Source organism: Medicago sativa, chromosome 3 (assembly GCF_051527215.1).
Source record: "Medicago sativa cultivar Bolivia chromosome 3, Bolivia_mono, whole genome shotgun sequence".
In the NCBI taxonomy this organism is placed as follows: domain Eukaryota; kingdom Viridiplantae; phylum Streptophyta; class Magnoliopsida; order Fabales; family Fabaceae; genus Medicago; species Medicago sativa.
In genome coordinates, this window is record NC_140751.1 from 45,116,444 (window position 1) to 45,139,130 (window position 22,687).

Sequence of the window (22,687 nt, forward strand, 5' to 3'; positions counted from 1 at the left end):
TATTTTAGAAGTTTTCAAAAATTATTGTTGAACTAAGATTTAATGAGATTTTATGTTGAGGCCCTTGTGCCAAAGATTATTTAAGATGTTGAATTATTCCGTTGTGAAGTTTTAAAATAATTACGTTGTTGGATTTTGAAGGATAAATATTTATTTATTCAGTTTATGATTTTGATGAAAAGAAATGTGACATTCCGTTTGTGTTGAGAAACTCTGATTTATTTTATGAAATTTTTATGTTGGGGAAACAGGGTGTTACACTTATGAATGAAATTCCTCTTATGATCCAACAATTGACTTCTTGGTTGAACTTTCTTCAGATCTTATTCCAAGTCTTGAGCTTCTCCCTTGCTTCAGAATCTTGATCTTGATCTTTCAGAACCAAAACTTGATTTAACATTTTGAGTAGTCCCCCTTTTATCATCAACAAAACATAATTAATAAAAGAAACTGAGAATTATCATTCAAAAGTAGTAAATTGTTTAATACATATCAAAATTCAAATCAGAGTACGAAAATGACAAAGTGTAAAAATAAAAACAAGAGGATAAAAATCTAATTGATGATGTTTATTTTGGTGAAAATAATAAAGTGTGAATTATATGGATGTGATTGGGTGATCTCTTTGGTGACGATAATTTCCTTGTTTATACCTTTGAAATGGTGAATTGTATTTTTTGACTTAATTATGCTAAATGAGGAATAAGGTGAGTAATTCTTATCTTGATGATGATTTAAGGTATGAATATTCTTGATGTGTTATGATAGAAGTATGATCACATGATTGATGTTGAACTGAGGATAATATATATGTGATGGTAGTATTCTAGGAATGTTGAGTATGTATATGTGTTATGCATGAAATCCTTGAAAGCTTATGTTTGATTATGTTTAATTGTGAATTATGAACTAACCCCTAGTGATCGTTTGGTTGACCGCCTTCCTTATTCGTATGGATTGGTAGATGGTGTGTAGGAATAATTTGCTTTGCTTTGGTGAGTTGTTTGTGGATATCTCGGAGCTACCTCGTTTACTGTTTTTGGTGTCTTAGACTTTAGGGCTCTGATTAGAGGTCAGTCTTTGATGTTTATCTTTATTTTGTCTGTTAGAGATTTTTGAGACTATGTATTAATGTTGACATGAGTTGTATGATGACATGGCTACCTGGAGACTTATTATATTATGGTTGACTATTGAGATGATTTATTTAAATGTTGATATAATGATGTTTTATTCCGCTGCGATGTTCTGAGAAAACTGTTATTTATGCATGCTTGGTGATTTATTGACGAAGTAACATCTAGATTCTTGATATGCTCGTATCATTAGCGTAATTTATTGCTTTTAGAGTTCATGGTGTTACATTCTTTGTGCTATTTGATTTTGGCAGAATAATGGCACAGTAAAAATAGTAGAGTCTTGTCGTTATTCTTTAAGTCTTCAACTCCTTATATAGGCATGGATTTGAAAGACGTTGGAGAACAAATGCCAGCGTATTATGAGTCATTGAGAAGCTTTAAATCAAGAATGTTTGCCCTTTGCCTGATATGGATAGTTCGTTGATTGATTAATTGAAATTCCTTTGCGGAAACTGGAATTATCCGTTCATTCTCTTTGTCGTTGAAGTTCTTTGTTTGTTTCTACACGTGATCAGAAGAAGACAAATTGTACTAGGATACTCCGATAGAGACAACTTTATAAGAGGAAAAATCTTACGCGGAGTCTGGGTCCCTCAAGATCTTTTGAGTCTGGAGTTCCTTCAAGTCTGATGAGGTCTTCCGAGTCTGTTGATCTTCAGAGTCTGATGAGAGTCTTCAACATCTGAGTAGCATCCTTTCTTCTGATCCAAGGTGTTGACTTCTGGTTGACCTTCCTTCAGATCTTCTACCACAGTCTTTAAGTTTCTCTTGTGCTTCCGATGCTCTTTATAAATGTTCAGACTTTGTTAAATTTTAATCTATGGTCTTGCACACTTGAACATATATTAACATACCCAATTGTTCTTTAATACTTTGTTATCACCAAAACCTTATAGGAATTGTACAAACCATCGTACTCATTTCAAACTTTGTTTGCATCATCTTTGATTTTTTTTTTTTTTTGCAAATAGTAGCATCAATAGAACCAAAAATGATATCATCAACATATATCTGAACAATTAAGATATCATTCTTTAGAGTCTTTTTGAAAAGAGTAATGTCAACTTAACTTCTTTTGAAATCATTTTCTATAAGAAAGTAACTACTTATTCTATCATACCAAGCTCTGGGAGCTTGCTTCAAACCATGTAGTGACTTTTTTAGTTTAAAAACATACTCTGGATGTTTTAAATCTTCAATGTGATTGTAGACATATACTTTTTCAGATACGACACCACTTAGGAATACACTCTTAACATCCATTTGATATAAAAGGATGTCATGATTAACAAGATATGATAATAATAAACTAATTTCTTCTAATCAAGCAACAGGTGCAAAGGTTTCAATGCAATCTGTATCCTCTTGCTGACTATAACCTTGAGCTACAAGTATAACTTTATTTTCCTTAAACCCTAGAAACTTTTGGACTTTCTCTCTTCTTGTGCACCGCAAAATACTTTGTAAATTGTAGATTCAATTACTTTCTCTTTTCTTCCTCCTTTCATATCCAAAATCTTATCACTCTGCAGAGTTGTCACCGATCGCGATCCATTGTTTCTTCTTCCTCATTTTTCTATGTTCCTTTGGTTCCTCTGTTCATTTTTTTCTCTCTTCTTCCTCTCGTTCTATCCGTTCCTCTTCTTTCTTTTCTTTGTTCATCTGTGTAGAATGGTGGATTTAAGTTTTTACATGATGGATTATTGAATCAAATGATGATTGTTGAATACTAAGATTCTTCTTTCATCTACTAGTGTGTTTAATTTTATTAATCTGCTATCACCATTATGCTTAATTTTGATGAATTAAATTAAATTAGTTGAGTGTTATATTTAATTTTATATTAAATATATGATTTTTTATACTTTATAGTATTATTCATGTAATTTGTCTAGAAATGATCAAATAGTAGCAGTCATCCCCCTATGTACTATCCCACTTTTGAGGTCAGCCGCTACGTACCACTATCGAGGATTGACTATGTATTTGTTCAAGTGCTTGGTTATTTGGACATGTAGGGAAATACTTGTGAATTCTATAATAAGAAGAGTAGATCTGATGGATGATAGTCAAACCACTAGAGGAAGATAAAGCCCTAAAAAACATAAGAGAATTTTATTAAGAAAGATCTTGAGATTAATGAGTTTGTTAGAAATACGGGTTGTGATGGAACATTATTGCGTCGTTTTATCCAAATAGTCGACCTCACTTAATGAGATAACGTTTGGTTGTTGTTACTTGGTTTGTTTACTGTACTCCAACTGTGCATTAGCCTAACTCTTGCAGGCACATGCTATCGCATGGACACCATGGAAATACGGGTTTTTGCATTCTGTTGTTGGTTCTTGAAAAATTTGTTTATCCCGCAAGTCCATTAATCACTTGAGAATCAATTAATCAAATTCAAGGCAATAAGACAAACCAAAACGCTTAAATGAACCATAAAGGTTATTTTGAGACTGCTAAAAAGTCATGATCAAAATGGAAAATGAGTGTCTACTTGTAACTTGTAAGGACAGTAAAGGTATTTATTTACACAATAGCAATGATAAAAATGGAAAATGAAATAGTTTTTCTTCATCTAAGTTCCCCTACAATTGCAGTGATGACCGTTGCCATTGCTGTAGGCATTTGAGTACTTCGCATCCAGACACTTTAAGCCCCATATCCGGACTGTCCGGTCATCGCTTGCTGAGGCCAACATGTGGGGGTTAGCTGGATTCCAGCTCACACAGTTAACGGCTCCAGAATGACCGGGCAACGCATCTACCAAGTCCCCTGAGCTTCTGTGCCATATGTAAACCTAGCAAACATGGAAATCCAATAAACTAAATGGTTGCACAATAGAATTTATAGAAATTGTAGGATACTCACAAGTTGATACCTCAAAAGTTAGAAAATTGACGAAACATCTTTGAAAATTATAAATTCTTGGTCATTTTAGCCTCCAGATACCGTCTTCCGTGTGCAAATATTTCAAATTAGTCCTTATGGTTTAATATTCAAAATCAAACTACTCTCTAAAAAATTACTAATCGCGTTAGTCCTCATAGAGCTAAAACTCAATACTACCCAAAAGATTCTGTGTAGCTAAAACAGCCGACAACGACCACGTTCCATAACATTTTGGTCAATTTCATTAATTCAGAGACTAATTTGAGAACGCCCCTACAATTCATGGACCAAAATGGTATTTCACTTGTCTGTTGACTATATTAAAGGCAACCTCAAAAGCAAAAATAACATGATGTCTTTCATAGACAACCAATTAGAGTAATACCTGTGAATCCTCACTTCCACTAGCAATAAACGATTGCTTAAGCCCTCCAAAGCAAGATCTAATAACAAACCGGGAGCGTCTATGACTTTTATATTTCCCAACAAGCTTAAGATCTCCTTCTATATTCCAAAGATGTATTTCCTGGTTCAGAAGATTAACCAACAAGAATCTGCTATCTTTTGACAAAGAGAATGATGTTATAGTCTGATCCTCTTCAATAAATCTCTCAACCTTCGTTTCTTTATTGAAGAGCAGTATTGCATTTTCTTTAGAAATACTAAGAATATGTTCCCCGTCACCTGTTATTTCCAAATCAGAAATCTTGAGGGTTTTCTGTCCTTTCCAAGACTCAACTTCTTTCCCGTCTAATTCCCACATGCAAATGCTTTTGTCACCGAGGCCAGAAAGTATATACTTTCCACAAGGAAACCATGCACAGGAGATCAGGCCAGAACCATTCTTTTCATAAACTTGCAGGCATTTACCCGTACTGACATCCCAACGCCTAACAGCTTCCTCCACTCCACATGTAAGAAGCTCTTGGCCATTAGGACTCCAGGAAACAGATGAAACAGATTTCTGGTGACCACATAATTTATGCTTCATAGATAGTCCACCATCTGTGTCTACCTATAGAAGGAAGGCCAAATAACAAAATATGTGAAACCCAACATCATAGCATTAAGTAACATTTTGTGTCTATGTGTAAGCTGATCAATATTTACGGGAGCAAGATGCAACAAACATGCATCAAACACGAAAAAAATACTTTACTCTTATGAGCACATCACCCAGTCAAGTTATGGTAGATACTTTGTGGCATACTTTGTGGCTAAACTATACGTCAAAACAGCAACTTGTAGAGGTAAAACATAATAACTATCAAAAGGTCTCAGCGAGTAATGGAGGGCATATCCAGGGAATATAAGGTTGGCTTGGTGGTTGGGTGGGGAAGTTAATGAATGAAGCGATAAGGTGGTTGTGTATTCTATCCCCACCCACAACATATTCTAACATTTTCCATTCCAAATAAAGTAAAAATTAAAAATAAAAAATCCCCAGATCCAACAACTCCAGTGAAGTCTTGCTGCTGTCTCCATTCTCATGCACTATCCAGCAGCCAGATTCCATCACCAGTGATCTTTTTCTGTCTTTATTTTAGACTAATCATTTTCTAGTCCATTGTTCAATTCCACTTTTTTCCGGCTAAAATTTAATTGAGAGCTTAGTTGTCTTTTGCTCTCATTTAACTTGTATTTGATCTACTGGTCTCCTTCCTACTATTATTGCCGAGTTCTTTGCTTTGCTAAGTATCAATATTTGCCACTATTAGGTTAGATTTGTTCGTGACAAGCTGAAGCTTAATGTGTCAAATGAAAAAATTAAGAGCAGTGTTGATCATCTTCTTTGTTATTGATAGTTTGCATGGCATCATCACCGGGATGATTAAAACATTTCTATTTAACCTTAAATTTATGAATTAAATTAAGTGTATATACACACAAAGTGGAAAACACAAATAAGATGCAACAGGGACATGACTTTAGACTACACTTAATTTAACAACCCAAACTTGGATCTTATATGAGATAATTTATTGATTTTGAACACATGAAGTGGGTTATGGTCTTTTACTATTTTTCAATAAAACATGAACTACACCAAAGTAACATAGAATTGAACAATGTTGGACCAGGGATTATGCTATTGATAACAGATGCAGATATCCTACGTAACTGTAGAAGAGAACATGTATTACATCAATTTGGGATATATGAATAACAACTTACAATTGGTCACTGCATTTAGGATCTGATGTTTAAAAGATAACAAGCATATATTTCATCATTAGGTATTACCTCCCAAATGATTGCAGTTCGATCATTTGATGCTGTGGCTAAATATTTCCCATCATGTGAAAATTGTACAAACCATACTTCATCGTCATGGGCATCTAATATCTGTCAGATATTTGATGAATAATAAAATAGCATTAGAACGAATATACTTCTCATGCTATAGAAAGAAATGAAGGATTGTCATGGTTAAACATGTCAAATGTTCCGTGTTTAACATCAATCAAAGCATACCATATAGAGCATACACAAATCTAACAATCAAAAAACTTACACTACAATGATCTTGATAGAAAAATACAATTACAGTTTAAATGAAATTTTACTGCAAAACGATTAGATCTGCAATGCTGCATTGATCTGATTATAAAGTGCGAAAACCCGACAAGATCAATGTCACAGATGAGAATGTCATGATGGATTAGCGGTTGCACAAAACATAACATGATTATAACTACAATTATTAGAAACAAAATTGAATTTGCTCCCATTGCAGAAAATATGTCACGGTCCCATCCTAGGTTTTAACACATTGTAGAAGCATTGGTGAAGAGGGTTGATCGATGGAGAATGGTCGAGTCGTTAGAGATAGGGTGGATATAAAATACCATATGTTAACCCATTTAGAATCATATCAAAATTTTATTATTTAAAGAATAAAAAAAATTGGATACTCCTCCAATTAGAAATGTATACGTGCGGAACATGGGTACTTCTCCATTTTTGGAGTATCAAGGCTTCCTAGGTGTCCATCCACAAATCTATTATAACATTTATTCTCTACAACATCAAGCGTAACATCGTATTGACTCTTCACTACCCAGCAATGAGTCCAAAACATACCTACATTTCATCCAGCCAGCTTGTATTCTATGGTTTACATCTCCCTTCATTTCCTATCAATTTGTGTGCTTACGATAAAATGCACACTCCATGTATGTTTTATTTTTTTTACTTCTATTCAAATAGAAGCATACGCTTCCAGAACTTGTGACCACAATTCTTACTTCCCATCTATTTTTTTCGAAACTTGTCTCCAACTAGAACCAAATCATTTGTAGAAAGCATGGCATCATGGCATTGTTTCAGAAAGAATACCCAAACCAAGACCAAGGTAAAGAATACTATATTAAAGAAAATCAAGCCTTAATCTATAAAATTAACTAATAGTCATAGCAAATATATTGCTTCGTTAGTAAGCTTTCCCAGCATAAAATCGAATTGAATTTTTGTGATGTGTATCTATTAAATTATACTCCACTCATCTAGAATTCTCTTACACGTCATAGTCTGGGCAAACAATTTTATGACCATCTTATGCCTTTTTCCTTCTAAAATCTTACATGTCTCAATTATCTAGTTCAGTCCAACTCTTTTGTAACTATTCATCCTTGAAAGCAACCCAAAACAAAGAGTAAAAGATATTGTATTATTGATTAGAAAACTAAATGTATTAAAAATTGAAAAACTCTTGCAACTCCAGAGCTATTGCTCCTTGAGAAGAGACAATTCAATCTCTGTCAAACCCATCAGTTTCTAACTAAAAAGATACTCCATATCTTTTCTTCCACTCTCACTCCCTCTGTAAACAACTGCCTCTTCCAACTAACTGCCACATCGGCCCATCTCCTCTAACCTCTCTATTCCGCCCATTTGTTGGTCTTAGCCCAAACCCAGTATCCTAACACTATGTTCTATTTATATGTTATATTTCTTCTTTTCCTCCTATTGAACTCAAAATTAACATCTGAAAGATATATTAGATCATAAAGAATAAACCAAACTGCAATTCCAATTAAGGAGACATGCATCTTGTTGTTCACAAAAGAAAATTGCATCTTAGTAATCAATAAAAATGTCCCTAGTTGGCAGCTTGGTTGGTAAGATGAAGGGCATTGAAGGAGTTCTAACCAATAAATTTCTAACATTTTCCTACTGACCAAATTCTAGTCCATTTCTATACTTCTAATGGTTTGAATGTATCTTCAAATTTTTTTATTTTAAGATATTGATATGTTAACGATTAGCAGATTTGGAAGTCTTTTGTTTTCTATTTTGATTGATTGCTGATAATGTCCTTTAATTAAGGATGGAGTTCGGCTTTGGATAGCTCTAGCTCCGGTCCAATAAAAGCCTTCAATGTTCATTAGTGTCACACTGGATTCATTTCTCCAGTTAGAAAACAAGATAATATTTATTTATGTACTCTCTGGATTCAATTATAAGCAAACATACATACTTTCACACTTATTAAGAATCATAGTCAAGTGGAAAAGAGAAAATACATTTACTAGCATACCCCTAATAATAAATGGTCATCCCCTCACAACATTAAGGAGTTAGGGAATGGTTTGGAAACTCTTATTTTGATGCTTTATCATACTTTTTGATCTTCAATTTTAAGACCTTTCCCTTAGAGTTCTTTTTGCCTGCTTTCTCAGTAAAATTTGTTATTTAATTAGGGAATGTTTACAAAAAGTTTGTTAAAATATATCTCTATCTCAATTGGACTCAAACCAGCAACCATTGCCAGACTGAAACATGTGATTAAATTTGGGTTGGAGTTATGTGCCTAAATCAAGTGGACATGAATATCGGAACCAAGTGTGACGATGATACCACATATGGAACTCCCCTGATGACAACAGAATATGCTTGTCACATCAAAACTATAACCTGAGCATTCAGGGTTGATGTAGATTATCCATGAGTTTGGGCCCACGTGAAGTGTTGCCTTCTGCTTTAAGCAGTGGCTTAAAGTTGTAGAATAAATTATGGCAATAACGTGTATGATCGTGACACAAAAAAAGAACAGGGACAGGGAACTATTTCAATTAGAGCAACAGCATATATATATTTACAAGTACTGAAGTCAACAAGCACAGATGGAAACAGGGGATGATGTAGCCAAGGATATGGTTGAGAACCACAGACAACTAGAAGAGACTTCAAAGGAGGAGATAACCAACCAGACAAGAGATAAGTAAGTTTGGTCTTTTATTATTTACAGGTATTTGCAAGTTGCCGCATTAAATATTTACAAAATCTATTACTTCAAAACATCCTTTAGAAATTTAGTACATCTATCAAATGTAACAAGGTAACAAAAACAACACTAGTGGAAAGTAAACTGATGAATTAAACTGCAATAGAAGGTGCACTGCAAATGTTTTGGCTTCTCACTTCATTATACAATGTGAACGTTACATCTTTTACTTTTATGTTTCTAAAGAGCCTAGTAGCGAAACTCACCTACATCACTTGCTGAGAAGTGGGGAATTGGGGGTTCAAACACGTGCCCCAGCATATCAAATGTCCCTACATCCTTTTACCATTTTGAGCTGCTCTTATGGGACGGTTATGTCGAGTTTTTATAGATGAAGAAAATGAAAAGAAGACAAATATTCCAGAATGTCATTAAACAATGTGAAGGTTACATTGGTTTTTATAGACTGCTGACAGTTAGCAAACTAAGCAGCTACCACAATGCTGACTGTGTCAGCTAATCAGAAAGCAGCAGAGAACAATTTAACCATTATTCAATACATATCACTGGCAGTTATCATACAGTTAAAAGCTTGCAAAAGGATAGCAATAAAAATAATAGGGAAAATTACATTAACCTCCCCTAAGGTTTATGAAAATGACACCAACACCCCCTCTAGTTTTAAAACTTACACAAACTTCCCCCGAGTTTTCATGAAATATACAAAAACATCCCTTACTTGTTAACACCGTTACTTTTCCGTTAATTTTCACACATATTGATCCATCTTCCTCACTCGTCCTTCCTCATCGTTGTTATTATGATGTTATCGCTCATGTCATGGCACTCACCATCGTTCACATTGTTGATCTCATCGTCATTCACTTAAAAATATGCATTGAAGGACAAAGTTGTTTTTAATGAACAGTCGGAATTTAGAAACGCATACATGGTATGATAGTGCCAATGATGAAGATGCTATACTATGTAGGTGAAACCTTTGATCCAAATGAGGATTCTTTTGTCAAAAGAAAAGAAAACAAAAAGGGAAGAGTTCATAAACAGGATAAATATCAGCTACATAATTTATAAAATGCTGCAAAGATTGAGGCTTGGCCTGGCCACGTTCAAATAGCTGATACATCTTTTCCCATAACAAGAAACAGACACCACAAAAGAAGGTTACCAAGGATAAATTGGGTACTGTGGCAGGAATTTCCCCAACTGCCGCAACTAGCAGTGGGAAATTTGACAAAAAAAAATGCCAGGTGAAAAGCCTCAACAATATAAAGGAAAATATCAAAAGTAGCTTTCGGTTGAAGAATGAACATGAACAGGATCATCGGAGAGGGGGAAAACTAAAACAATATTGAAGAACATCCGTTAAATATTAATGGAAAATTCTTTAAAGAAATTAACGGAAAGTTAACGGTGTTAACAAACAAGGGATGTGCTTGTCTATTATATAAGAACTTAAGGGAGGTTAGTGTAAATTTTGAAACTAGAGGGGATGTTAGTGTCGTTTTAATAAACCTCAAGGGAGGTGAGTGTAATTTTCCCAAAATAATATTTTGCCACTACCAACTACCAAGTCAACAACGGAGATTTTGCAAACATTTACAGCAAAGTTAAGTAGAAAGATCAATATAAACCTCAACACATCTTTTCAACATATCATTTTCTAACCTGTAATGTTCTAGATGGTATCTGAGTTTTTCCACAGTGATGATCTGAATATAATGACATCTCCTTATCCAATGAGTTGTGAAACGAGCAAGCATCTTGTTGCAAAATTAGGGCTTGTTCAACTAGATGTTCCAATCTCTTCTCAGGTATCATTACAGTCGGGGGAATCAGTTTTTGTAGTTCCTCCAGCAGTTTCAACCGAGTCCTTGCCCTTATAAAATCTCGACCAGAAGAACCACATTGGTCGGATGGTGACAATAAGCAAGAAGAAAGTTCACGAATTCTAGCACTATCAACACAAAGTTCTGTAATCTCAGTCCTCAATGTCTTCAATGCATCCATAACCTTATCCCCATCGAGAAGCTCAAAAAATTTCTGCTCCAATATTAAAAATGAGGCGGCTCTAACAATTCGTTCATCTTCAAGACCAATTTTATTCAATGTGGACACACTTTCCTCCCAATCACCATCAAGTACCTGCTGCATAAACACATTTACCACAGAAGAATTCAACGGTATGCCAGACTCCTCCTCTAGGTTTTCCCCGGTCTTTTTATAACCAAGAGAATACAATGCCTTTGTGATTATCCTTACAAACTCCCCTTTTTTTATGATCCCTTTTGAACCAACAACTTCGTTGTCCCCTTCAGATGATAGGGGCCGAGCCATCAACTCACTCGAAGATCCTACAACACGCTCCACAGAAGATGAACCGTTAGAGAGACTGTTTAATCCGTTACACAACAATTTCGTTCGTTTTAAAGCTGGTTCTTCATCTTCCACACCTCCCATGAAAAATGTGCCTCAGCCCATATATAACAATTTTCCAGTAAAAGAGTAAAAAACAACCAACAACAAAATGCCTCCAAAAGTAGTGAAGGAACAAATTTCTGCAAAAAAAATCATCACAAGAACATCAATAATAAACAATCAATTACCATATAATATAGAGAAAATGGACATGCACTGTCAGGGTAAACTAGTTTTACATTGACGTCCAATTAGAATTGTGAATTGGGTAGTTATTTTCAAAAAGCGGTTATAATCTATGCTTATCCGATGACGGTGTAAAACTAGTTTACACCGTCACTGCACTTCCATTAAACTTATAACTCAAAAAAGCATTTCAAAACTTGTATGGGGTTTACTATATAAAATATAAATAATCAAATACACTGTCATTGCAAAGATTATTTAAACTTTAAACTATCAATCAATCATATTACAAATGTTTAACTTTAATCCTAACTACATCAAAAAATAATCAAATAACACAGAATCAGAACTTCATTTCCACATAATACTCAGAAATTGAACTTGATAACCGAAAGAAAAGAATAAGAATCGAAAACTGCAGATCCAGGAAGTGCAAATGATCAACGGAGTTACCGGAGAAGCAAGAAAAGCGATCTGAAGTTCGCCGGAATCCGATGAGCGATCGGTGGTAGAGCACCGCCAATTTCTTTCTTTCTTATTTTCTTTGGCCTGAAACTGATTTTTCTATGCGCAGTTACCGAAGCAGGAGAAAGGGATTGGATGGTGTGGATATGTGTTTTATATATAGAGAAATGTTTAATCAATTATTCTATTCAATTCTACTTTTTCTTTTCCATCTTTTCTATCTTTATTTGTCTACGTTAGCATAACTTAGTTGATATAAACATTGTGTTAAATTTTGGATTCCCTACTTATTTATTTAAGGGGAAAATTTTTAACTATCAGACTACTTGATAAAAATTTTTATTACCTTCTGATTTAAAGTGGACATAGATTAACGTTGAGATGGACGATAATGCGGAAGACGCAATGATTATACAGACGGATGTTGGTGTGTCTACAATCACTTAGACGATCAAGTTGATGATTGTCTAGAGTGTGAGGTTTCCTTTGCGAAATCCACTGTTTGGCTACTTGTCTTAAGAGATAGTTATCGAAAGACGAATGGTGTATGCTTGTATGCTCATCATGTGATCCTGATGGTGTCTATGGACTTGCTTGTTGATCATGTCGGACATGAGATCATGGGGTTGATGGTGTTGAATGGTCTCTGTGGATGACACTTCCCTCTTCTTCTTCGCCATCGGCCTTTTTTTCTCTAAGCGAATGGAGATGGTGTACCTACATGTGCTTCGACGCTCAAGTCAGTGAGTATGAGACGATAAGTTTTGTGTAGTGAGTACTAATCACACTTGACCCCATGCTTGAAAGCTAGTATTTATATAATGGAGGATTATTTAAGGGACTCGTGTGATGGGTTGTATCTGGAGCTAAATGAAAGCCATTTACAGTTGAAATTTGTCCGCGCATTTTTTTTCTTTCTCATGCCATCAAGTCCATTATCGTTAGTTGGTATGTCAATCTCATGGCTTATTAAGGTCAAGGCGTGGATTTCAACGTAGGTGCTTGCGGCCCGTCCATCTTTGTGACGGACTGATGATTGCATTTGTCAAAAGAGGTTGCAGTTCTAACCCTTCTACTGGTCTTGCATCTAGAATAGTATAGGGAAGTGAGCTTTATAGACCCTAGATTTTGTAAGGAGTAGGTTAATATGTTACTTGTTGTGCAAGCTTTGTAATATGACTATATATAGCCAGGTACATTGAGTAATAGAATAATGAGACATTTGCCAAATTATCAAGTGGTATCAAGAGTTTAAAAGGGCCCTGATTTGTCTCAATCTCCCAAAAGAAAATTACAGTTTTGTTTGGAGAGAGAGAGAGAGAGAGAGAGAGATAGAGAGAGAGAGAGAGTTGGTTACGGTGGTGCCAGAAACGGTTACAGTGGTTTCAACCCTCCTTCATCTTCTACCTTGCAACTATGACAAAATCCTCATCATTTCGTCAACCTGCAATACCGAAATTTGATGGTTTCTACGATCATTGGTCCATGTTGTTGGAAAATCTTCTTCGTTCCAAATAAAACTAGAATCTTATTGAACATGGAGTCACAATTGCACCTGCAAATGCAACACCGGAGCAAAGAAAGCTTGCAGATGAAAGCAAGCTTCGTGATTTGAAAGTAAAGAACTACTTGTTCCAATCCATAGACAAATCAATCATGGAAACAATTCTTGTTCGTGACACTGCGAAAGATATATGGGATTCCATGCGCAGAAAGTATCAAGGCTCCACAAAGGTAAAACATGCTCAATTACAAACTCTGAGAATTTGAAGTTATTGCCCTGAAAGAAAGTGAAACGGTGAGTGAATACATCTTAAGAACTCTTGCTATTGCTAATCACATGATTGGACATGGTGAAAGGCTAGAACAAACTGTGGTTGTGGATAAAGTGTTGCGTTATATGACCTCTAAGTTCAACTATGTTGTTTATTCAATTCAAGAATCCAATGACGTTAGAACACTCACCATTGATGAACTACAGAGCAGTCTTCTTGTTCATGAACAAAGAATGCAATCTCAACTTGTTAAAGATGAAGAACAAGCATTGAAAGTGTTTAGAAGAGGTAATGAGCGTGAAAGAGGAGGAAGAACTGGATTCAGAGGTCGTGGTAAAGGAAGACAAAGCAAAAAGTTTGTTGAATGTTTCAAATGTCATAAACTAGGTCATTATCAGAATGAATGTCCTAGTTGGGGAGAGAATGATGCAAATTATGTTGCATTTGATGATAGTGAAGAAATGCTTCTCATGGCACAACATGCAAACCTGAATCAAGCTAAGGATGAGGTATGGTTCTTGGATTCAAGATGTAGTAATCATATGGTAGGATCTAAAGATTGGTTATTTGAATTTGATGATAGCTTTAGATCTTCTGTAAAGTTAGGAAATGATTCAAAGATGCATGTTATGGGTAAAGGAAACTTGAAATTGTTCATTGGAGGGATTGTTCAGGTGATATCAAATGTTCATTATTTGCTAGGATTGAGTAACAATCTTCTAAGTATAGGTCAGCTTCAACGAAAGAATCTCACTAGTGTTTCAAAAAGATTCTTGTAAAGTGTTTCATGAAGAAAAGGGGTTGATAGTGTCTACACCAATGTCTTCAAATAGAATGTATATCATCTATGCTCTAGTGATTGTTCATATGTGTTTGAAGGCATCAAGTATGAATGAAACTAAGTTGTGGCATGACAGATATGGACACTTGAGCTACAAAGTGTTGAATACCATGGTGAAGAAGGAAATGGTGAGAGATCTACCTACACTGAAAGAAGACACCGATAAGTGCTCTGATTGCATGATGGGAAAGTATAACGCCCTATTTCTATTAAAGCGATAAAACACGCAAATATAACAAATATTCAAGAAATAGATGCTACGTCTAACACAAAATCCAAAATCCAACATACATGGATATATATATATATATATATATATATATATATATATAATATCTCAACAGTCGCAGCAGATATAAATTAAATAACTCCAACATATACATATGTCATGGTCAACAAAACATCAACATAAAATTCTCCAAATCTCAACAATGAGTACACCTCAACTAAAATAATCCAACATAACTAAGGACACTGATGATGAGTCAATATTTAGTCTATTTTTATGCATTATTTAGTTTCGTTTTAATTAGATTTAGTTTTATTTTATTTATATATGGTTTCCTTTTTGAGCTTGTTTACTACAATTGCATATTTTATATTTAAGGAACGAATTGTGAAGAAGATTTCCTTCTTAGATTTGGCTGGGTTTTGATGATAACAATCTCACATCACAAAAGAAGAAAAACTTTGGAGGCACAAGATGAAGATTAAGAATGAAGATTAGTGCATAAGCTTCTTGGTTATACTCTTTGTAAGTATGACGCTTGTCTTTTGATTTATCATTCTTAACTTATGACTTAGAATGCTCAAAAAATAATCAAACTTTTTTCCAAGTCCTCATATGAAGCAATGTTAAAGCTCTCATGAAAATAAATCACACACTCAACAATTTTCATTTAAAAATGATTTTCATATAAATGTGATTTTGCATGAAAATATTTTTTGATTTGAATTTGATTTAAAAAAAAATAATATTTTTAGCATGCATTTTAAGTGACATAATTGATTATGGGTTTTCTTATCAATTGGAAGTCACCATCGTATTTCTTATTGCATAATAAATTCTGAATCTTTTCATTGAAAGCCATTGCCCTTTATATTCATATTTTTAGCATGTATAATTGCTAAAAATATTTTTAAGTGGCAACGGCTATTATGTGCAACGGCCAGCATTTTTCCAACAGCCACATTTTGAATTTTACAACGACCCTGTTTGTAAAAGAATTGGCAACAACTATATTTTAAAAAAAGTAGCATTGCTTCATAGACATCTTTTTAGCCTCTATAAATTCAATTGAGAATCAAAACAATCAAGACACCAACTTTCATTATCTCAATTGACATTTTCAATATCACTTGCTTTTAAAATTTCATTCAAACTGTTTGGGAAACATTGCATACACTTTAACATTTATTAAAAAGTTTTCTGAGCATTAAGTCCATTTGTTAGAGTGATATTGATAAAGATATACAGTCATACATTTGTTATTCTTCAACTACTTTGTTGTAAAGTTTCTTGCCATTGTTGGTGAGAATTATTGTTAAAGATAGTGGGGTGTTATCTTGTGATTGTTGTAAAAGGTTCTTTGATTCAGGAAGATTCAAAGTCCACCAAAAGTATTTGGTGTTTGTGTTGTAATCAAGAGAGAGGGTTCCTTTCTTGTATTTATGTTAGAAAGATTGTTAGGGGGTCTTGGGGTAAGATTGCTTGTAACAAAGATTCTAACATAGTGAATTCCTTCGCGAGGTGTGAAGGGAGTGGACTGACCCTAAGGTTTAGAGGGGAACCACTATAAACTCTCTTGTGTCTTTTCTTCTTCCCTTACTCTTTTATTTTTCCACATTCATACCTTCATCATCATTTACTGGAAAATAATCAACAACGCGAAACTCTTAAAAATTGACCAATATTCCTAGAAACCTAATTCACCCCCCCTCTTAGGTTACAATCTGAACTTACAATTGGTATCAGAGCAAGAGTAAAGATAACTTGCTTCTTTGATCCAGAAAATGGCTTCCGCTAAACCGTTTCTAGCAGAAGGTCCTAATTCAAACCGACCACCATGTTTCACCGGAGATCATTATGATTTCTGGAAAATTAGGATGACAACGTATCTAGAAGCCCATGGTGAAGAAATTTGGGGTGCTGTCCAGAATGGTCCTTATGTTCCCGTTACAACTGTGAATGGTGTGACTAGTATCAAACCACAAACATCATGGGATGATGATGACCGAAAAAAAGTGTTATTTGACAAAAAGGCAAAGAACATTCTTCAATCCTCTCTTGGGATGGATGAGTTTTTCAGAATTTCTAACTGCAAAACAGCCAAAGAAATCTGGGACACTTTGGAAACGACACATGAAGGAACGGAAGAAGTAAAACGTTCCAGATTAAATACCCTCTCTCAAGAGTACGAGATGTTTAGAATGCAACCAGGAGAAAAGATATTAGACATGCAGAAGAGATTTTCACATCTTATCAATCATCTTGCAGCCCTTGGAAAAACCTTGTCCAACAATGAAATAAACCTTAAGATTCTCAGGTCACTAACAAGGGAATGACAACCAAAAGTGACAGCCAAATCTGAAAAGAAAAGTCTTTCAAATATGTCGTTGGCAGCACTTTTTGGGAAATTACAAGAGCATGAAATTGAACTTGCAAGACTGGAACAACATGAAGAAGTAGTAAAGAAACATAAGAACATTTCCTTGAAGGCGGAGTCCAATGTTGTTCAACAAGATGATAGTACTGATGAAGATGAAGACATCACTATTCTTTTAAAAAAAAATGGAAAATTTCTACGAAAAGATAAAGAAATTAAAATTAATAAAAGAAAATTTCACAAGAATAATGATGCTTCTACATCAAAACAGAATTTCACATGTTTCGAATGTGGAAATGAAGGTCACGTGAAGGCAGATTGTCCGATCCTTGCAAAGAAGAACAACCACAAAGGAAAGAAAGAATTCAAGCCAAGAAGGGCCTACATTGCATGGGAGGACAACGATATAAGTTCGTCTTCAGAATCAGAAAATGAAAAAAATGCAAACATGACACTAATGGCGTCTCATCATTCTGATGATGAAGAAAATGAGGTTAGTGATTCTGAAATTAATGATAAACATTCTTATGAAGAATTGCAAAATGCATTTAATGAATTGTATGAAGAATGCATTAATCTTTCTAAAACTTGTGCAAAGCAAAAGAAACAAATTGTATCTCTTGAAAGAAAAGCTTTTGATGCACAAGTAGAATTAGAAAAGGTTAAAAGTTCTTCATGTAATAAATGTAAAGAAAATACAACAAAAATTGTTGAATTAAATCAAGTGATCAAAAATTTTGAAAAAGGTCACAATGGTTTGGAAGAAGTGCTTAGTAAACAAAGATATTCAAACAACAAATCCGGGTTTGGTTTTTCTAAATTTGATAAACCAAACACCAATAAAACGGTTTTTGTTAAAGCAAGCACAAATCCCAACAACATAGAAACTAAGAAAATGCATGTTGTTAATTCTTCCAAGAATGTGAATCAAAGAATTAATTCTAAAAGAATAAATTATTCTAACAATTCTTTTAAAATAAATAATTCAAATGTTAAGAATAATTTCTCTGAAGGAAATAATTTTGATTCACATTATGTTCATAATTTCACATGTTTTTATTGTAACATAAAATGCCATACTCCAAATACTTGCTACATAAGAAACTTTGGTGTTCCTTATGGTGAATTTATTTGGGTAAAGAAAGGTATTAATCCAGAAGGACCCAAAGAAAAATGGGTGCCTAGAAAGTATTATTAATTGTGTTTGTAGGTACTTGAAGACCATATGCTAAAAGTGTTATATTTAGATTGGTTTCTTCAAGATACAAGACCACATGATATAGTTTGATTTATGATTATTTATCTACAATCATGGTGAAAGGTACACATTTTTATTGTATTATTCTATAATATGGTTATGAAATTTGTTGTATATTCATGAGTATCGATTATTTTAAAGTGTCTGGTTTCCATTGAATTGGTTGCATAGTCATTATCATGCGCACTTACAAAATATGTTTGAATGCATGTATTGGTGAAAGTTTTATTCTGACTATCATGAATTTTGTTTGTTTGGTTTATGATATATGAATTATTCCTTAAGTGGTGCAAGATCTGCATTCGTTGATCCAGGACATAATTAATTTTAAAATGTGAGTTATATATAATTAGTAGCATTATCTTCATCGTAAAAGAGATGTCCTTATTGGTAGGAATTTATTTATTAGACAATGCTACTATTTACTTTTACTAACTGATGTGCATGATGGAAATCATATACTTATATATGAATAATTTTAACGTGAAACTCATTTGAATAAAAATATATGATTTGATTTAAAACTAGTCATTTTCTAGTTGAATTTATGCATGTTATGGTAATATGCATGTTATTTTGTGTGAGAAATTTTTGTATTTAAAATTATGATCTCATATCATATGTGCAGAATAATGTGAATGAATGAATATTCATAGACTCTTTATATAAATTATTTTTACACAAAATTTATTATTTCCCTTATATTACGACCTTTGAATTTTACTCTTTTTCTTCTTTTTGATGATGTCAAAGGGGGAGAAAGTGTATGTTTGTGTTTTGTGCTTAAATTGTTTCAGGTTATCCAATTGCAAAACAAAGGGGGAGATATACAAGATAGGAGGAGTTTCATTTAGCAAACATTGTCAAAAGGATATGGTTTGTCATCATCAAAAAGGGGGAGATTGTGAAGAAGATTTCCTTCTTAAATTTGGCTGGGTTTTGATGATAACAATCTCACATCACAAAAGAAGAAAAACTTTGGAGGCACAAGATGAAGATTAGTGCATAAGCTTCTTGGTTATACTCTTTGTAAGTATGACGCTTGTCTTTTGATTTATCATTCTTAACTTATGACTTAGAATGCTCAAAAAATAATCAAACTTTTTTCTAAGTCCTCATATGAAGCAATGTTAAAGCTCTCATGAAAACAAATCACACACTCAACAATTTTCATTTAAAAATGATTTTCATATAAATGTGATTTTGCATGAAAATATTTTTTGATTTGAATTTGATTTAAAAAAAAAATAATATTTTTAGCATGCATTTTAAGTGACATAATTGATTATGGGTTTTCTTATCAATTGGAAGTCACCATCGTATTTCTTATTGCATAATAAATTCTGAATCTTTTCATTGAAAGCCATTGCCCTTTATATTCATATTTTTAGCATGTATAATTGCTAAAAATATTTTTAAGTGGCAACGGCTATTATGTGCAACGGCCAGCATTTTTCCAACAGCCACATTTTGAATTTTACAACGACCCTGTTTGTAAAAGAATTGGCAACAACTATATTTTAAAAAAAGTAGCATTGCTTCATAGACATCTTTTTAGCCTCTATAAATTCAATTGAGAATCAAAACAATCAAGACACCAACTTTCATTATCTCAATTGACATTTTCAATATCACTTGCTTTTAAAATTTCATTCAAACTGTTTGGGAAACATTGCATACACTTTAACATTTATTAAAAAGTTTTCTGAGCATTAAGTCCATTTGTTAGAGTGATATTGATAAAGATATACAGTCATACATTTGTTATTCTTCAACTACTTTGTTGTAAAGTTTCTTGCCATTGTTGGTGAGAATTATTGTTAAAGATAGTGGGGTGTTATCTTGTGATTGTTGTAAAAGGTTCTTTGATTCAGGAAGATTCAAAGTCCACCAAAAGTATTTGGTGTTTGTGTTGTAATCAAGAGAGAGGGTTCCTTTCTTGTGTTTATGTTAGAAAGATTGTTAGGGGGTCTTGGGGTGAGATTGCTTGTAACAAAGATTCTAACATAGTGAATTCCTTTGCGGGGTGTGAAGGGAGTGGACTGACCCTAAGGTTTAGAGGGGAACCACTATAAACTCTCTTGTGTCTTTTCTTCTTCCCTTACTGTTTTATCTTGGTTTTCGGGTGTCAAACATTGATTACGTTTGAACCTTTTAAACCGGTGATATCTTATTTTTTCTTGGGAAGGGAAAAAGTAAGCAAAACCCTTGAGAATCGAGGTCCGGGAGTTGTTTTCGCTACGGGAAGGTGTTAGGCACCCATAACGACTATAGTAACCTATAGGAACCGTCTTTAATTTCTACGTGCGCGCTTTATTTTTTAAATGCTATTTTGAAAGATGTTATTTAACCTAAGAATGTTCTAAGTGAAGAATTGGAGGGAGAAGAATGTTTTTGGATTTTTATTTTAGTTGAATTGAAGGAATTTTGTTCCTTGCCTACGTACCCGTTTAAGGGATCAAATCCACCGTAGTTCTCTCTCAAAAATGTTTTTTGTTTTTGTTGGTTGATTTTAAGTTTGAAAATGGAGTTTGAAGAATAGAAAGAGGCCTCAAGGGCATGAGATTGGAAAATTGTGAGGTTGAATTAGTGAATTGCAAAATATGGTCAAAGTAGGATTAGAGTTCATTGAATTTTTGATTAAGAAAACAAAAGGAAAATTCAATGGGATGTTGGATCCCAAGGTTTATTTGGAAAAGATTTGAGTGAAGTTGTTCACATTTGTTTGGAAAATTGGTTTTTTCTAAGTGTAAGTCCTAGGCATTCATCTAAAGCATACAATCCTAAACATACATCTAAACATGCATATTCTAGCTATTTATCTAAAGTGAAGTGTGTGCGTGTGTCGGTGCTTGTGTCGGTGTACATCATTAGAGTTCATTGTCCTTATTACATCATTGGCCTAGATACATTCTATGGTCTTGTAAGAAATTAAAATTGCATGAAAGTAAAGTACAAGAATCCCTAGGTATTACATCCTAGTTCTTGGCAAAAATTAAATTGCAAGAAATAAAAGTGCAAGAAATAAAAGACGAAAATATGATATGAAATGCTATGGAAATGAGACATGAAACAAGAAAAGGTTAGTAGCATAAGTGGAATAGGACCAATATACTAAAAGCATAGTAAAGTAAATGTAACTTGAAAATGAAGTAACAAGCAACATTAACTAAAAGTGGTAAAAGAAACTTGACTTTTGATGCCATTCTAAGGTAAGGTTAAAGGCCTAAATCCTCATGGTATTAGAGAAATTTTGAGTGGCTTAGTTCAAGAGGATAAAACATGAGAATTAAGGTCATTAACTATACCAAAGAATATAAAGATTGCAAGTTTTTTCTTTGTCCGCTTCAATTCACAAGTATGCTTCACATTATTTAACAAACCCCAAAATTCACATAGACTAACTCAAAAACAGTAGGTATACATCATATCTAAGAGTCAAATTCACTCCAAACATCTCATACTCAAGGCCTCATTTATGCATCAAAGTTTAAGAATAAAACCACATCACAATTTTCGCAAAATATAACAAAGAATGCACAAATTAACAAAACATGAACACATATATTTTTGAGGCAATTTTCCACATGTAAAAACAAATATCCAATGCCAATAGTTGATCACAACAACTTGACAAAAAAAGGTTTTGGAAATTTTATCAAGATTGGAACAAAAATTGACACAAAGCATTAATCAAGAATCAAAATATTTTTCACATGTTGTGATCAAGATTTGGCATGTATGATACGTCAAAAATTATCATAAAAAGCGTAGAAACTACTAGGATTTTTTGTGGAATTTTTAAAGAGTTTTTTGAGCGAACAGGGGTGTAAAAAGCAGTTTTCAGTGGTTCAAACAG

General features: G+C 33.7%; 2 protein-coding genes and 1 pseudogene across 3 annotated transcripts; 2 read left to right on the top strand and 1 right to left on the bottom strand.

Annotated features, from left to right (window-relative positions):
* Positions 1-3,569: 3,569 nt before the first annotated feature.
* Positions 3,570-12,467, bottom strand: LOC146937669 (WD repeat-containing protein 26 homolog). 2 transcript variants are annotated; one of them, XR_015031008.1, is made up of 6 exons: positions 12,337-12,467; positions 10,948-11,837; positions 6,279-6,380; positions 4,420-5,049; positions 4,024-4,097; positions 3,570-3,942 (listed from the first exon to the last, which is right to left on the bottom strand). XR_015031008.1 is itself a non-coding variant. In XM_085751872.1 (5 exons), the coding sequence occupies exons 2-5, from the start codon at positions 11,737-11,739 to the stop codon at positions 3,721-3,723; spliced, it is 1,746 nt and encodes a 581-aa protein (XP_085607998.1). In that variant the 5' UTR covers positions 11,740-11,837; positions 12,337-12,467; the 3' UTR covers positions 3,570-3,720. The 2 variants fall into 2 exon arrangements, 1 of the variants encoding a protein (XP_085607998.1); XM_085751872.1 differs by lacking the exon at positions 4,024-4,097.
* Positions 12,468-14,188: 1,721 nt separating this feature from the next.
* Positions 14,189-14,902, top strand: LOC146937670 (uncharacterized). The gene has a single exon (XM_085749493.1). It carries the CDS (start codon positions 14,189-14,191, stop codon positions 14,900-14,902), a length of 714 nt encoding a protein of 237 aa, XP_085605619.1.
* Positions 14,903-16,843: 1,941 nt separating this feature from the next.
* On the top strand, positions 16,844-19,682 carry LOC146937671 (uncharacterized; annotated as a pseudogene).
* The last annotated feature ends 3,005 nt before the right edge of the window (positions 19,683-22,687 follow it).

Bases quoted from the DNA above. Each gene is read 5' to 3' on its own strand.
- LOC146937669 (XM_085751872.1), bottom strand. From the start codon at position 11,739: ATGGGAGGTGTGGAAGATGAAGAACCAGCTTTAAAACGAACGAAATTG. The intron at 5,050-6,278 runs GTAATACCTAAT...TTCCTTCTATAG, and splicing joins GAACTGCAATCATTTGGGAG to GTAGACACAGATGGTGGACT. The intron at 3,943-4,419 runs GTATTACTCTAA...CATGTTTGCTAG, and splicing joins GTGGAAGTGAGGATTCACAG to GTTTACATATGGCACAGAAG.
- LOC146937670 (XM_085749493.1), top strand. From the start codon at position 14,189: ATGATTGGACATGGTGAAAGGCTAGAACAAACTGTGGTTGTGGATAAA.